The 16,715-nt window shown below is 38.1% G+C and overlaps 1 protein-coding gene across 2 annotated transcripts in view; it reads right to left on the bottom strand.

Annotated features, from left to right (window-relative positions):
- The window catches only part of mdn1 (midasin AAA ATPase 1), a 114,611-nt gene extending 98,077 nt beyond the window's left edge, over positions 1 to 16,534 (bottom strand). For both annotated transcript variants that reach the window (XM_054761757.1, XM_054761756.1), the window contains exons 1-14: positions 16,301 to 16,534; positions 15,927 to 16,153; positions 14,620 to 14,844; positions 11,898 to 12,005; positions 11,593 to 11,785; positions 10,234 to 10,443; positions 10,032 to 10,163; positions 9,775 to 9,878; positions 8,892 to 9,006; positions 6,965 to 7,137; positions 5,868 to 5,949; positions 4,827 to 4,922; positions 2,681 to 2,793; positions 292 to 440 (exon numbers count right to left, since the gene is read on the bottom strand). In XM_054761757.1, coding sequence (XP_054617732.1) covers positions 292 to 440; positions 2,681 to 2,793; positions 4,827 to 4,922; positions 5,868 to 5,949; positions 6,965 to 7,137; positions 8,892 to 9,006; positions 9,775 to 9,878; positions 10,032 to 10,163; positions 10,234 to 10,443; positions 11,593 to 11,785; positions 11,898 to 12,005; positions 14,620 to 14,844; positions 15,927 to 16,153; positions 16,301 to 16,390 — 2,017 coding nt within the window. In that variant the 5' untranslated portion in view covers positions 16,391 to 16,534. The remainder of the gene's footprint in view (positions 1 to 291; positions 441 to 2,680; positions 2,794 to 4,826; positions 4,923 to 5,867; positions 5,950 to 6,964; positions 7,138 to 8,891; positions 9,007 to 9,774; positions 9,879 to 10,031; positions 10,164 to 10,233; positions 10,444 to 11,592; positions 11,786 to 11,897; positions 12,006 to 14,619; positions 14,845 to 15,926; positions 16,154 to 16,300) is intronic.
- Positions 16,535 to 16,715: the final 181 nt, after the last annotated feature.

The raw sequence follows: 16,715 nt of genomic DNA on the forward strand, positions 1-16,715 counted from the left end.
AAACAGATGATAGAATAGTGATGAGTGATTGTGAGTGTAGTACTGACATCTTTCTTATTAGCTCTCGAAAGAGTCAAGTGATTGATGTCTTATAAAGCCCCTTGCTGTGCCACAAAATGATGTCATTTGCCAGTTATTTTGCCAGCATTTTGGCCAAGAGGAGAAGAATGCAGACTTGCCTGCACTTTACTAGTGCTAAACCTGGGCGAGGGGTCGTTGACACCTGTCAGATAAACCAGCTCTAACAGTGAAAAAGGTTGGAGTGTATGTTAGCAAAGGTAAGGTCATCACCTGCGAGTGTGGCCAGGTGTTGTACAGTGGTGGTCTTTCCTGTCCCTGTCTCGCCCACTAAGAGAACAGGCTCCTGTTTAGCCACGCAAAGGGCCAGTCGCTCCAGTAGTACAGCAGCTGGTCGAGTAGCAGCAAACGTCTGCTGATCCCTGTGAAGGACAAAACATATCATTCATTTTCCACTCACATTTCAAAACTGTTCTGTTTGTATTTATTGGTGTCTGTTTTTCAAGTGGAAGAATAAATAATTCATCGTGGATTTTTCAAACTAAGCCTTTAAGCCAGGGGTGTCCAAATGTTTCCATTGAGGGCCGCATACTGAAAAATCCAAGAATGGATGGGCCACTTTGATATTTTACATTTTAAGAACACATGTAGATATGCGAAAATGTTTTTTATATTATAAAATTGTATGTAAATTGTATAAAAAATAACAAAAAAAATAACAATTTTAGTTGCATAATGTTGAAATATTGAAGAAAAAAATATTTTTTTAAAGTCGTAATAACAAACAAATAAAACAACAAATAAAGTTGTAATTTTTGGAAAATTACGCTGCAAAAAAAAACAAACTTGTAACGTAGAATAAAGTCAAAATATTATGGGAACAAAGTCATAATTAGGAGAAAAAAAATGTATAAGAAGAAAGCTGAAATATTTGGAACATTAAAAAAAAACAACAGCAGGAATGGAAACATCAGCTGTCGTTTTACAAGTCAAAATATTAGGAGAAAAAAATGTATTCTAACAAGAAAAAATTTGCAATTTTGCGAGAATAAACTCCTAACATTATAAGGAAAAACAATGTCATTTTAGTAGCATAGAGTTGAAATATTAAACAAAAAAGTCGTACTATTGTGAGAAACAACCAAAAGAAAATAAAGCTGTAATTAAAAAAAAAAAATAGGTTGGGGAAAAAAGTTATATTATGGGATTAAAGTAAAAATATTATGGGAATAAAGTCATATTATGACAGAAAGAAAATGTACAAAGATTACTGAAGAAGAAGGTGTAAATATTTGGAAAATTACAAAAAAAAACAGCAAAAATTTGAAAAAAAGAGCACAAGTTCGTACTAATTTAATAGGCTTTTTCACCTATATCACAAAACTAAGATGCAGTTTTTTTCATGAAATATATACCTGTATAACTTCTGAGCATAGTGACCCTTGTATGCTTTCATGTTTCACTTTGTGGCCCTCGCTGGAAAAATTAGGACACCCCTGCTTGAGCCTTGTAGAAGAAGGTGGGCTGTCTGTCAAGTTTAGAGTCGTTCTAACACGCATCGTGCTAACTAAGCACAGCCACACACACACACACACACATGCAGTGTTTTCAAACGTATCCCTATGATTCGTATTTTGACAAAAAATGTCAGCAAAATTGTAAACAATTTGCGTACACTGTCTCAGTTGTCGTACAATATCGCACGGAACAAAGTAGCCCATTTGCCCTGTACTGCATCATTCTGTGGTATCGAGTGCCCAAATAAAGCACTCTACGTGTTACTGACTGCCTAACTGTGCATTTTTTATTGAGTATGGCTGCTAAATAACCTGACATGAGGCCAAAGAAAGTTGCGAGTGCCAGCAGTTTGATAAAGAATCACAAAAGTATTGAATTCAAGGAAGAGCTCATCATCACGTATAAAGATGGTGCCCCTCCCCTCCTTCCTATCCGCTGCGGGATAACAAACGCAAGTACCGTGTAGTGTTTTTGACTGACAGTTGCTGGTGCTGTGTCTTGCAACTCGTCATTTCCGTGTTCTGCTGAGCCGTGGTCAGCCGGCCAACAGCGCCACTTGGCTTTCCGATCCCTGTCATGCAGTTTGATCATGTGCGCCTGGACCGCGTTGGTCCTTTGCGTCCTCCGCAGGGTTTCCACGCATCTGCTTGCGATGGTGGATCGGACCACCAGATGGTCAGAGGTGGTGCTGCGCATTTCTGTCGGCCTGGGTTGCATTGTTTTGGCACGCCATTAGATCCTAGTTCCGTCAGCGCTGTGGTCACATGGGCCAATTCCTTGCGTGGGCAGGTGCGCCACAACGCTACTTCCTCCCACCCACATGCTAACGGCTTTGTGAATGCTTTCACATAAAAGTAGCGCTATACAGTACGCGAACTGGGTTGACGTTGAGTCATGCTCGGGTTGCGTTCGGCTCCGAAGGAAGACCGTGATGCCACGCCAGTTGAGCTGGCACTCGATCAGCCGTGCTGCGTTCCTGCCAAGTTTTTACGCAAGAGTTCTGCTTTGCAGTCACACCCCGTTTTGTCGGGGGGGGGGGGGGGGGGGGGGACTGACCCAATGCACCACTGTCTTGACAGGTTTGTCCTTCGAAGCATCCAAGTTGAACCGGGTACCAGTGGGAAACCACTAAAAGGAAACTTACACACTCAGCTGCACTGTTTCACTCTGCTTTCGAACCAGAGTCACTCGACCCACCAAGACCTCATCTTCAGTCAGCGAGACGGCAGGCTGATATATCTGGCAGAAGTGCTGGGCCTACGGGCACAAAAAAAACATCTGTTTGGACTTACGGTACATACAATTTCACAGCTTCAAAATATATGTTGGTCACTATGTTTGCTAAGATATTGCTTCATCTGTTAGTGGGTTTGATTGCTTGAATCAATGACTTTTTACCAGTCAGACCAAAACACATTATATTCACAGCAGTGGAGGAAATAATGATGATACACTGATGATTTTATACGTCGACCCCATCTCAAAGCCCATGTGTACACACAGAGTGCTGCAACTGAGTTTCGTGAGGAGTAACAAGCAAGCAAACGCAAATGGGCGGTTCTCCTGAAAGGGCTACCAGCGAATGATAGCATTCACAGGCGTACCAGCAAAAGTGCAGTTACTTCGAGGGTCATGACGCACAGACTACAGTGATTTCAAGCCATAGCCATGTGAAGATATACTGCAAGCATATTGAATATACAAAGGAAACAGTGTTGGATACTTCCTTCGTGCCTGTTGTGTATGATCGGATGTCAATTTCAGCCCGTTTGTGCATCATCAGTTTGTGATGACACTAAATAAATAATACAAAACGGTGAAACTTACGTTTCAGTTGCCGTGATTCCCGAAGTATAACACATCATTGTGCGTTAAACACCTCATTAAACGTAACCAGCGTATTCCACATACAATGTTGCTCAAAATGCATCAAGGAAGTGTATATGCAAATGAACTGATGTCTGCATGGACACACAATGTAAACTTTGGAGTATTTCCCGGTTATTCCTCAATGTTTTTGTCAATATTTAAACAATAACAAAAGTGACACTGATTCAAAATCAGAAATATTGTGATTGTGATTTTTATTTAAGTGCAATTTTCGCTAAAAGAGACCATTTTATTTTCATTGTCGTGTAGTTGTCTTAGGCCGCACGGTGGTCTGGTGGTTAGCGTGTTGGCCACACAGTCACAGTCTGGAGATCGGGAAGAGCTGGGTTCGATTCTCCCCTGGGAATTTCTGTGTGGAGTTTGCATGTTCTCCCCGTGCGTGCGTAGGTTTTCTCCGGGTACTCCGTTGTTAGGTTAATTGGCTACTCTAAATTGTCCATAGGTATGAATGTGTGTGTGAATGGTTGTTTGTCTAAATGTGCCCAGTGATTGGCTGGCGACCAGTCCAGGGTGTACCCCGCCTGTCGCCCGAAGTAAGCTGGGATAGGCTGCAGCATGCCCCCTCGACCCTAATGAGGAGAAGCGGCATAGAAAATGGATGGATGGTGTATTTGTCTTTTTTGTTTATTTTATTTAAAAAGCTCTTGACATTCCAATGACAATGTTAAATACTCTTGAGGAATTTTGATAATTATGCATTTAACTATGCCATATATTATCATTACATTCATGAAAAAATGGCCTCAAAATAATGTCAACAATATCGTTTATTGGCAATAATTTGTTATCGTGACAGGCCTAGTTATAAATTAATTTGTATTTAATTGAGTGAAGTAAGGTCCCCTAAGATCCCCGACCAATGCAAGAATTCTGAAACCCAGAGACTGGTTATGATAGCTCACAAATGACTGCACATACATTAATTTATTAGCGATGGCCCGCCACAATTACATTACCGCCACAGAAGAGTGTTCCTATGATTGTAAGGGGGTAAACTTCCAAAAGCAGCATGGGATCAAACACATGCGATTATAGTCTCTCATTTGCATATGGTGGGGTATAAAAGCCCGAGTGTGAGATCTCTTGTGGACCAGATACCTACAGACAGCTCTGCACTCTGTATGGTATTGGACCTGAAAGATAGTAAACTGTGCATGTTCTACGTCTTTATTTCAGGCATTTTCTGTGTTAATTTGATTTTTGTTCCCACAACACCCTCTTAGAAATTACATCACACAGGGCACGCAAATAGTCGACATGCTTCAGTTTTTGAGTCTCTAGCTTTGCACTGTCAGCAGTGCCTGGACCGGAAAAGGCATACATTTGGAAACTGATGTTGACATAAATTGACATAATCTGTCAATTCTATTACATTGTGACAATGGCTTGAAAGGAAATACCTTTTCTTTGGAGATATTAAGCTTGCTTCCAATGATCTCAGCCATCCGCAGTTGGCTTCCAGGATGAGACAACATTGCTGTGAAGCAGTCAAGAGCCTGATAGAAAAAAAACATTCAAAAATAAAACGTTTTTACTTAGTAAATTCAGAGTAATCACAAGCATATCTGTTTAAATTAAATATCTGTTAAATTTTTTTTTTTTTTTTTTTTTTAAGGTATGTGGCCTTACAAAATATTGCCACTTTCTTTATGTGTAGATTCTCAGTCATCCATGTAAAAGTTGAATGGAGGGAACTAGACTTGTTTTCTGCCTCGCTCTCTCTCATATGTTTATACATTGGAACGCCGGTTAGCGTGTTTTTCAAAAACAACAACAAAAAAAATGTATGCCAAAATACTCAGTTTTGCATACCGAGTAGAATGTGGCGCGCGTCTTGTCATGTTATTAATACACTGCGTGAGTGCAAATGTGTTCTTAATGTATTTTTAATCACAAAATGTCCTTGTTAGCATCATATTAGCTTGCTTATACATGGAAACAGAAAGCAGAAGTCAGTTCAGTCGCACGTCTATGATGTCATCAGCAGTTGACTCTCAAAAATGTTTCCACAAAACAGTTTTATAGTTTTAGATGCACAAATGCATATAAATGATGAATGAAAGTGGTAAATGAACATTTATGGTTACTTTTACCTTCATTGAAGACGTCAATGTTGCCAAAGGCACAATGGAGATCAACACAGCCACAACCTTGGTGTTTTGCTGTGAGTCATTTCTTGAATTCAGTATGCTACCACTTGCTTTCTTTGGCTCCATTTTGGCTTATTTTGCAGCCGTGATCAAAATAAATAATATGAGAAAGACGTAATATGAGGGAACGCCGCATGAAAACATTTAGAACTCAAAAATCTTTTCGAATTAAAGATGAAACCTCGTCATCTAACAACAAATCCAGTTGCCTCCATTCAACTTCTGCACTTTCTGTAAGCTATGCTGGCTAGATGTTTGACTCGTTGTGACTTCGGACACAAAAAGGCTTGCCTCTTGAAACACGTGCTGTGCTGTGCTGGATGAGGTGCTGTCAAAGTTGACGCTGATCCTCTCACACCATTTCAGTAAATCCCTACAGAATTAAAAAACACACACACACACAAACAGATGACTATTGCAATCACTCCTCCGGAGGTTGCATTTGACATACTTTCATAATTAAAAGCAATGCAATGAAATATGAAAGATATCTTGTTAGAAAAACGTGCAAACTTACTAAATGTTTTGTGTATTCATATAAATTCTGTAGTGGCAATTTAATTTTTTCCATTATTCCATTTAATTTGACTAATATTAGTTAAAGTTATGCACTAAAATATACAGTATGTTAGTTTATACAGTATGTAATCCTTCATTTATGGTGGTTAATGGGTTCTTGACCTGACCATGACAAGTGACTTTCCGCCAAGTAGGATTCCATATTTATAAATATTTTCGTATTTAGAGCATAGAAAGCCTGTTTAGGACCTTCTAAATGTGTTTTTTAACATGATTAGAGCCCTCTAGACATGAAATAACACCCCTATAGTCACCTTTACACTACTATTACCCAATATAGTAAACATAATAGGAAAAAATAAGACACATAAGACATTAATAAGACATGTAGATATGCTAAGAAGTTATAGTACATTTCAACAAAAATCACCTGTATCTCAGCTTTGTGATGTACAGTAATCCCTCATTTATCGCGGTTATACGTGGATTTCTGCAACGTAGGATTTCTTATTTATTTATGGATCAGATATTTTTGTAGCTAGATCATAGAAAACTTGTTTAGGACCTTCTAAATGCATTTTTTTAACATTAGAGCCTTCTAGACATGAAATAACACCCCTATAGTCACCTTTACACCACTATTACCCAATATAGTAAACATAATAAGAAAAAAATAAGACACATAAGACATAAATAAGACTTGTGCGGCTCATGTGTGTTGCTGTTTGTGTTCCAGTGCTCGGGAAGGGGGCGGGGGGGCGCGCGACTGGAAGTGATGTCAGGGGTTGGGCTGCAACAGTAGCCGGTGTTAGGGATGTGTTGACATCATTGAAACTTGCAATAAAAGCCTGTTGTGGGCTGATCCTCACCTTAAAGACAGCGCTCTGCCCTCCAGCTTTGTGGGTCTCTCCTCAGGCTGCTGGTGTTCCCGGGGGTTTTGGTGGCATAATGGGTCCAAATGTCTCTCACCAGTCAAGTGGCAGTAAATATCCAAGAGACGATCCGCCACCATTGTCAGTGTCGGGTACTTGCTGATAACCACCTACACACACACATTACCAAATTAGAGAGCATTTATTCAGTTTTGTAGTCAACACAAGCGTACAAAATGAATTCCTACAACACAAAATAAAGCTTAATACTGCTGTACGTATTTGGAAGTTCTTCTTAATTGGTATGTTGACATGACAATGACACAAACAACAGCACACATACACAAGCTCAGCCGTACAATGAGTGTAATGCCATCGTCACTCGCTATATATAACAACAAACATCAATCGACTCCAAAATAACCCACTAACTCTAAGCCCACATCTCAACACATGTAAACAAAAGGTGTCATATAATGACAGCTATTGCTTTTCTGTATGCAGGAGGAAAAACATCTATGTTTACAACAGGGGTGTCCAAAGTGTGGCACGGGGGCCATTTGTGGAACAGGGGCCGTTTGTGGCCCATGTCTGTTTCTTTATTGGCGCATTCTAAAAATACAATTCAACAAGATACTGCAAAGAAAAACAGTAAATATGGGAAAAAACAGCAGTTATTTACAAAGATTAAATATTAGGAGAATAAAGTCATAATATTACAGGAGAAAAAAGTTTAAATTTTACAAGAATAAAGTCATACTATTATTAGGGAAAAAAATATAATTCATAAAATAAAATTAAATAATAAATTAGTTCAAATGAAGTAAAATTAATTACAATAGAAAAAGACAAAAGAAAGAGAAATTTTACAAGCATAAAACTGCCATAGTGAGGAAAAAAACAATTAAAATTTAAATTAATAAATAAATACATTTAAAAATCAAATTAATTAAAATTAAGGTTGAAGAAAAAAATACATTTTTGTAAAGTTGTAAATAAAAAATAAAGTTGCAATTTTTTTTGAAAATTTGGTTGCGAAAAAGTTAAAATATTAAGAGAACAAAGTGAAAATATTATAGGAATAAAGTCACAACATTGCATGGAAAAGAAAATGTAAATGTTGAAATATTTGGAAAATAAAAACAACAGAAATGGAAAAACAAGGCAAAAAAGTGTAATTATAGAGAAAAAGTTCATAGCAATAATACGCTTTTCCACCTACAGTCATCCCTCGCCACATCGTGCTTCAAATTTCTTCAAATTTCACAGACTAATACGGGCTACTCTTGCAGCCATAACACAGGCCAAGCTGAAACTCAACTCTGAACCTCTGATGTCACTTCCTGTCTGTCCCTCACTCAACTCCGCTAGCACCATAACAGTCTTATTTATGTCTTATATGTCTTGTTTTCTCTTATTATACTTACTATATTGGGCAATAGGGGCGTAAAAGTGACTATAGGCCTCTTATTTCATGTCTAGAGAGCTCTGATGTTGAAAAACGAAGGTCTTAAAACAGGTTTTCTATGCTCTAGCTACAAAAATATCTGATTCATAAATAAATAAGAAATTCTACGTTGCAAAAATTCACGTAGAAACGCGATAATTTAATTTCAATTCAATTTAATTTAACTTCTTAGCATATCTACATGGGTTCAATGTAAAATATCAAAGTGGCCCACCCATTCTTTGATTTTTCAGTATGCAGCCCTAGATGGAAAAGCTTTGGACGCCCCTTAATCAAATTGGTCTTGATTTTGACTTTGTGGGCTATTTTGGACTCTTCCTATTATCGTTTCACAAATGTCACTCTGAGGGAACACTTGAAATACAGAAATACACACAAATGTAACTGTGGAGCAGCAATCGCATGGGGTAGTTAGAAGGAGCGTTACAGTCACAACATTCACACTTAACAACCTACCATCTTCAGCTCTTCTCGTGTCATGTTTCCAATCTGTAGCTTTGTCCAGTACTTATCCAGTAAGGCTGCATTGGAGTTTGCTGGTTTGTGCCAAGCGCCATCACTGTAGTTCATCCTTTCATCCAGAAACAAGTATTGCGTTACTGTTGCTTCATATACAAAACAAAAAGGAGGGTATCATATACACCTCTAATTTATGTATATCAGCATGGGATCAAATAATGACACCCCCCACCACCCCCCACTGTATATCTGTGATGATTGTTGTCTGTATGCAGCCTTTTGCCCTGCATTAAAAAGCTGCAATTCAGAGCACAGTGACTTTGCATGAAACAACAATCAGTATTATCATTTCCCATAACTGACAAATTGCATCTTAGAGCCACTCAATGCTCGTGTGAGTGTTAGGCGCTGATTGTTTTTCATTTTTATTCAATACCCCCTATGACAATCGGCGTACGCCTGAGGGTATGAGGACCCCACTTTGGGAACCTAGCCTGTAACTCATAGCAAAACACCAAGGTGGTGTCCGTGTTGATCTCGCTGTCACATCATGTGTTTGGCAGCAATAACGTCTTCAATGAAGGTAAAAGTAACCTTAAATATTCATTTATCCATTTAATTCATCATTTATGTGCATCATGTATATAAAACAACAATTGGAAAACTCTAAAAACGTGTTTTGTGTTATAATTTTGGCTTTCTGGAACAGATTAATTGGATTTACATTATTTCTTATGGGAAAAATGGTAGAATGCGTTTCGGTAAGAGTCGGACCTTCTGGAACAGATTCATGAGAACTAACCAAGGTTCCACTGCACAGTCAATTCAAGTGATAGTCACAGGGAGACATAGTAGATATTATAGTAGACGATATTCATACCTTCTTGTTGCAAAGAATTGGAATCCAGGACATATGTCAATGCTATCCTCTCGTCCTGGAATCATTAACTTTTTATTCTCCATCAATGGAAGGAGTACAGATATCTTGGAAAAAAAAAAAAAACATTTGAGAGCAGATTTATGTGTTAATATTGGAGGTGCAACAGTACATACAGTATGTTCATCATCTGATCTTTTTGGTACGCAACATTTGGCGTACAGATAAACCACACGGCACACATTCACTTTTTAACTTACCACATCTAGCGGCGCATGATCAATGTCTTCCAACAAAATCCACATTCCTTTCGACACAGCCTGTGTCAGGGTTCCCGGCTGCCATGTGAACTTTCCCGGTATGTCCGTGCATCGATACATCCCGAGCAGGAGCTGGGTAGCAATGGCAGATGTTCACAGACAGCAGTGTTGGTTTTAGCCTTTGAATTCCACTTTGACTTACCTTACTGTCCGTTTGATCCCCAAGCTGGACCTTGAGAAAGCTTTGACTCTTTTCATGACCTGTAATGGCAGCCATCATCTCCACCAGGGCGGTTTTACCACAACCGATGGGCCCCTCCAGAAGCACAGGCTTCTGTGACGCCACAGCCAATGCCAACCTTCTCAGATTGAGACAGGTTGAGTCCACCAGCACCATATCTTTTTCATTCACCTGCAAATAGCAAGCAACATTAAGTCTATCACGTAAGCCAGACAAATAAACAAATTATTATTATTCTATAATAATAACAATTTTATAAATATAAAATATTATAAATATAATAATTATTCTAGTAATTTGCCATATTTTTCATAATATGCGGCTCGTGTCTTGTTTTTTATTGGCTCATGGCCCAATCTAAAAATACAATTAAACAAGAAAGTGGGGAAAAAAACAGGAAAAACAGATTAAATGCAGCAGTAATTGTGGAGAGTAAAAGTGAAAATAAGAATAACGTCATAAAATGAGGGAAAAAACAGGAATTCCTTGCCACTTCGAATTTCACGGCTTCACTCCCGATTTTCAAAAATATATTAAGAAATCAAATCATGCTGTTTCATGGTTAAATATGGCCCATTATTAATCCAAAAATATGCATATCTAGCTCACTTGGCACCAGAACACACAAGAGCACAAGTCTTATTTGTGTCTTATTTTCCTCTTATTACGGCTACTATATATGATAATAGGAGTGTAAAGGTGACTATAGGGGTGTTAGTTTATGTCTCGAGGGCTCTAATAATGTTAAAACTCATATTTAGAAGGTCATACACGGTTTTCTATGCTCTACCTACAAAAATATTCCATTTATAAAGAAAGAATCCTACTTCGAGAAAATTCCCTTATCATGGTCTGGTCTGAAATCAATTAACTGTGATAATTGAGGGATTACTGTAATTATTAAAATTAAAAATGTAATAATAAATCAATTTCATTTAAAAATAAATTAAAGTTGAAATAGCAAAAAAAATATATATATTTATATTTGAGAAACAAAACAAAAAATTAGGCTGCAATTTTTTGGAAAATTCGGTTGCCAAATAGCTATAATATTACGAGTCAAAATATTATGTGAATGAAGTCATAACATTACATAAAAAACAAAACGTACATGTTAAAATATTTGTAAAATAAATAAACAACATAAATGGAAAAACAAGCTAAAAAAAGGAGAAAACGTTGATGCTAATAATATACTTTTTCACCTATAAAGCAGTTTTTATATAAATAACTTGCATTCTTTGATTTTTCAGTATGTGGTCATGAAAATAATAATAATGATTATTACTATTATTATTACGTGACAAAGCAAAAGTTTACCTGCACAGCCTCTTCTGGGACGATCCTTGGCAGCAAAACGCCACAGACCGCCACCACACTTTGACACAAGTCCTCTGATACCACTTGGCCCTGCGTATAGTTCTTATTTTTGTCCTTGCACCACATTGCAGGTCCTTGATTGGCTAACACCAGGGCTCTTTCTACCTCCATCTGCCGAGTTTCTTCAAAAGCACTGGAGAGTAAATAAAAAGTCAAAGTGCCTCTTGTGACTTTATCTCAAATGTTATTTCCAACGAAGCCTTTTGCTCCGTTGACAGCATTAAATATGACAAAAAGGTACATACTTGATTTTCATTTGAAGAACCTCGTCGCTGGTAAGCACATTTCTCAGAAAGATGGTTTTCTGATGATCCGTCATACGAGAGACCAGCGCTAAACAATGAGCAGTGTACCTGTTAAAGACAGTAGAGAAAATAAACTCTTTTATTGGGTAAAAAAATAAATAAATAACAATCTGATATGAGTGACAAACAGCTGAAGACAAAAATGTACCTGCGTTCTTTTTTGGCAACAACGTTTATTATCCTCTGCTGCCTTCGACTTAGATTTGGTTTGAGTCATAATTTACAACATGCTTTCTTATTTTAGTCTAAATAGAGGATCCAGGTAGTATATTAGGCCCTATATATAGGTATTTAGCGCTTTGAATGTTGTTTTTTCCTTTCATTTTTAAAGTTGGCAGTTTAATGGCTATTTGAGGGCGTAGTGCCGTCAAAGTGGCTCATACCTTTTAACACTGAAATAGCAGTGGAATAGTTAGTGCAATAAGCACTCACAAATAGCATGACCGGTTTTGCGATGCAGCAGGTTACCTTCGTTTTCATACAAAGTGAATTATGCGTGTGTGAGTCATGTGATTTCACTTAATCCGCCCCCGTTTAAGTCTCCAGTTGTCGCCGCCCATCCCAAAAATGTCCAAATGCGCAGTTTCTCCCACTAAATTGTTTTAATAAATCAAAATATTGGCGTAAAACAGGGGTAGGGAACCTATGGCTTGGCAGCCAGATGTGCCTTTTGATGTTAGTGCAACACACACGAGTACGAGTTTATTCATGTCTTAAATGGCTTATTTTCTCTTATTATGTCTACTATATTGGGTAATAGGAGTATAAAGGTGACTATAGGGGTGTAACTTCATGTCTAGAGGGCTTTAATAATGTTAAAAAGCATATTTAGAAGGCCATAAACAGTTTTTTCTTTGCTCTAACTACCAAAATATTCCATTTCTAAAGAAGAAACCCTACTTCACAGAAATTCACTTATCACAGTCGGGTCTGGAACCAATTAACGGCCATAAACGAGAAATTACTGTATGCTACTTTCAGGCCATGTTTTGTGCACATGCAACTGTTAGATGGAACATTTTCCACTTGACAGGAATGCTAAGTTATGTCTGTGTGGACGGACACACTATTCCTTCCAGGAGCCACCACCAGATATCACCAGATATCAAATCCTGTTGTTTTTATCTTATGCACACATGCACACACACAGTTTAGTCGAGTCACACCTCCCTTTTTCTGAAAGAAATCAGCAACTGCTCGCCTCGCTTATTGAAGCCAACTAGCACAAACCACTAAAAAAAACAACACCCAATGGAGAGGAGAAAGAACGGTATAAGACAAGGGTGTCCAAACGTTCCAGCGCGGGCCACAAATTGAAAAGTGAAAGGATGCAAGGGCCACTTAGATACTGTATATTTATTTAAAAATAAAAAATAAAAAAGAAGCAAAGCTGTATCTCAGCATTGTGATACGGGTGAACAAGCTACTATTGGTATCAACTTTGCTCTTTCCTTTTCCCCCCACATTTTTAAATATTTTAACTTTTGTCTTCAAAAATCTTTGTAAATTTTAATTTCAAAATATTTTGACCTTATTCCCATATTACAACTTTTCCCCGAACCTAATTAAAAGAAAAAAAACAACTTTATTTGGTTTTGTTTGTTTCTCACAGTATTATGACTTTAGAAAAAAGAATTAATTTGAAAAAGAAAAAAAAAAAAATTCTTTCATACTTCAACTCTGTGCTACTAAAATGACATTATTTTTCCTCAAAATATTATGAGATTATTCTCGTAAAATTGCAATTTTTTCCTCGTACGAATACAACTTTTATCCATTTGATCCATTTCTGTTGGGTTTTTTTTGTGGTTTTCCAACGATTTCAACCTGCGACCAGTCCAGGGTGTACCCCGCCTCTCGCCCAAAGTCATCTGGGATATTTTGACATTATCATAAAATTATAACTTTTTCCGCAAGCTGATTTGACAAAAATTACAACATTATTTTGATTTTTTTGTTTCACATAATGCAGCGGGGTGTCTTCCATTAAAAACTGATTTTTTTTTCACAGCGAAGGTCTGAACCTTACTTTGCCTTAAATTGCATCAAACAGACTGGCTTGTATGAATATCAAATATAACGAAACCCTCACATCATCACCCTACAACCAGTGCTTCTCAAGTAGTGGGGTGGACCTCCCCTGGGTGTACAGTACATTGTTTACCTTTGGTTTTGGTTTTATTTTATTTGAACATACATGCAGGTTACAATGGAATACATCTCATGAATCTACATTGAGTGAGTGAAAATTGCTTTTATAATGATTATTAATAATTATTTTATTATTATTGCTTATTATTGTGTATGTGGATAATGGACAACTTATTAACTTATTAAGATTATTATTAAGATTATGAGGTCCGCCATTTGGCGATGGTTGTAATACAGTATTAGGACTTTTAAAAAAATAATGTATTTTTTCTTGAATATTTCAACCCTATGCTACTAAAATGTCATTTTTCCTCATAATATCACAAGGTTATTCTCATAAATTACGGCTTTAGTGGCTTCCTGCAGCACAGGTAATATCAGTCTGTTCATAATGACAAAGACAAAATGAAAAACCAAATTAAATGAGGGCGTAGCATTGCACCGTAATGTATCAACATGTTCTATTGTGAAAGGTGTCCTTAAATGATTTCTGTGGGAAGAATGCACTCACCCTCGAACCAGGACATCTCTGGTGAGCAGCTGGGAAACACAGGGACTCCAGTCCCAGAGTGTTCCAAACTTGGCACAATCACTCTTGAGGAAGCGAAGAGTTGCAGCCATGAGGTCACGCAGCTTCATGCGCCTAGGACCATACTGGACAGCTGATGCCTCTTCACTGGTAAAGAAGAGTCTCTGGAACACTGGGGGGGCATCACTGAAGTACCTTGCAGCAAACCTGATAAGAATAAAACACTTCAATGTAGATGTGCTGTAGATATAGTCATCTTCAATTAAGTATTGTTGTCTGGGGCATTGCAACTGACAAAAATGTGGGTAGTTTTATGGATTTACCACATACGTACTGTCCACAGGCAAATTTCTTTTTTTTTTTTAAACATATATAATGCATGCAATCAAAGTATGAAACAGCGAGCCCCCCATCTCAAGTAGAGACAATGTGATGCATCAACAAGTACAACAGAGCTTGTTGGTTTGTGCGACACGACATAATCTCATGTTTCTTATTTAGCAACAGAACATGACGTTGTTAACTTGTCGTGTTGGTTTGATTTTGTGCTTGGTGGGTATATGCATGCGCCTTTAAATAATAATAACAAAAATTCATGATGTTTCCTGTGCTCCATATAAGTGCGCGCTGATTTTATGGATAATCTACACGTCATTTTACTTCTAATATCGCAATATATTCATCAAGGGGAGTTGCCACTGGACTACCCAGCATGCCTTACGGGCAATTTGTAAATAACAGTTCAATTTGCATGTTTGTTAGCGCTGAGTCATTGTTACCCACATAGAATAGTGGTTCATTGTTGCGTGATATCTTACCCGTTACGTGTTGTGCTGCTTATTTTTTTTCTGTCTGTCGTTCTGTTAGATGAAAGTCTGTCTGTTTGCACCGTGTTGTCAAGCTAGTTGTTGGCTATTGCTTGCAAATTGAACAGCTCCTTCCTTTATCACGCGAAAGTGCCTCTTACTATGCAGTTATGATGCCCGCTACTGTAACGAGTCGTAACGACAAGCAACTCATACAGGCCTATTATTACAGGCCACCAAATCCTTCTGTGGCAGTCCAAATTTAATTGTGGCGGGCCACCACAAATACTTGAATGCCTGGGAAACCGTGAATGTCAAGATTTAACTCATGGGCCAAATAAATCTTTGAGCTCAAGAGCATATTAATGTTCTTGTTTCGGTGTTGCTGTCAAAATAACTACATATATGCAGCACATATGATTAAATGTTGCAGTCTGTCTGCTGGATGGAACGTCACTAGAGTTGGAAGAAATGGACACTTACGACTTTGCGTCAGGGCTGAAGTAAACAAGTTTACTGAGAGCCACACAGAGGCGCTCGTGTAGATCATGGCTCCCCCGTCCATCTGTCTTAACTCGCTTTGCATTCCGCTCCAGCAGGTCCAGAACCAGCGGTCGCAAGTGTCTGGCAACTAACAAAGTACCATCCTTCTCCACCAGAAGCTGGGCCAGGCAGTCCAGAATACACTGCCTGTCCTGCTGACTCCATATCTGAAAAAAAAATAGATGGAGCACAGGATAACAAAAACATGAAACATGACAATATCATAGTCAGGCATAGTTATTGTTACAGATGACATGTGTGTAGGGGTGGGGGGTGTCCAGTTCAAGTTCATGTTTACGACAAACAAATCTTACCTGTTTTGAGAGATAGTGGCGTAGTTGGTTGTTTTTAATGTGTCTACTTATAATTCCAAGTGACGACAGGCTCAATTCTAAATTTTCCATAACTTAGCATTGGTCGACCACAGTCTGAAATATGATTTCCTCAAAAGGGACGCTGCTTTCCTGAGAAGTTTGCCTGACGGTGCGCCGCGTAAACAAGCACGCTCCGAATGCTCTCCACATGGGAGAGAAAACTCCTTCTTCCGGGTCGAGTTGACTCCTCCCATCGAGCGCACAGTGATGACGTTTCAGAAAACCGCCGACAATAGTCATTTTAAGGTGAGAAAACTTCTTTTCTTTTTTTAAATTTCCCCCACATATTATAAACCTATGTTTCATATAGAAGACCACGGTCGAAGCAGTTCATATACACTTTTTGTGTCTTTTT

Source organism: Dunckerocampus dactyliophorus, chromosome 19 (genome assembly GCF_027744805.1).
Source record: "Dunckerocampus dactyliophorus isolate RoL2022-P2 chromosome 19, RoL_Ddac_1.1, whole genome shotgun sequence".
In the NCBI taxonomy this organism is placed as follows: Eukaryota; Metazoa; Chordata; class Actinopteri; order Syngnathiformes; family Syngnathidae; genus Dunckerocampus; species Dunckerocampus dactyliophorus.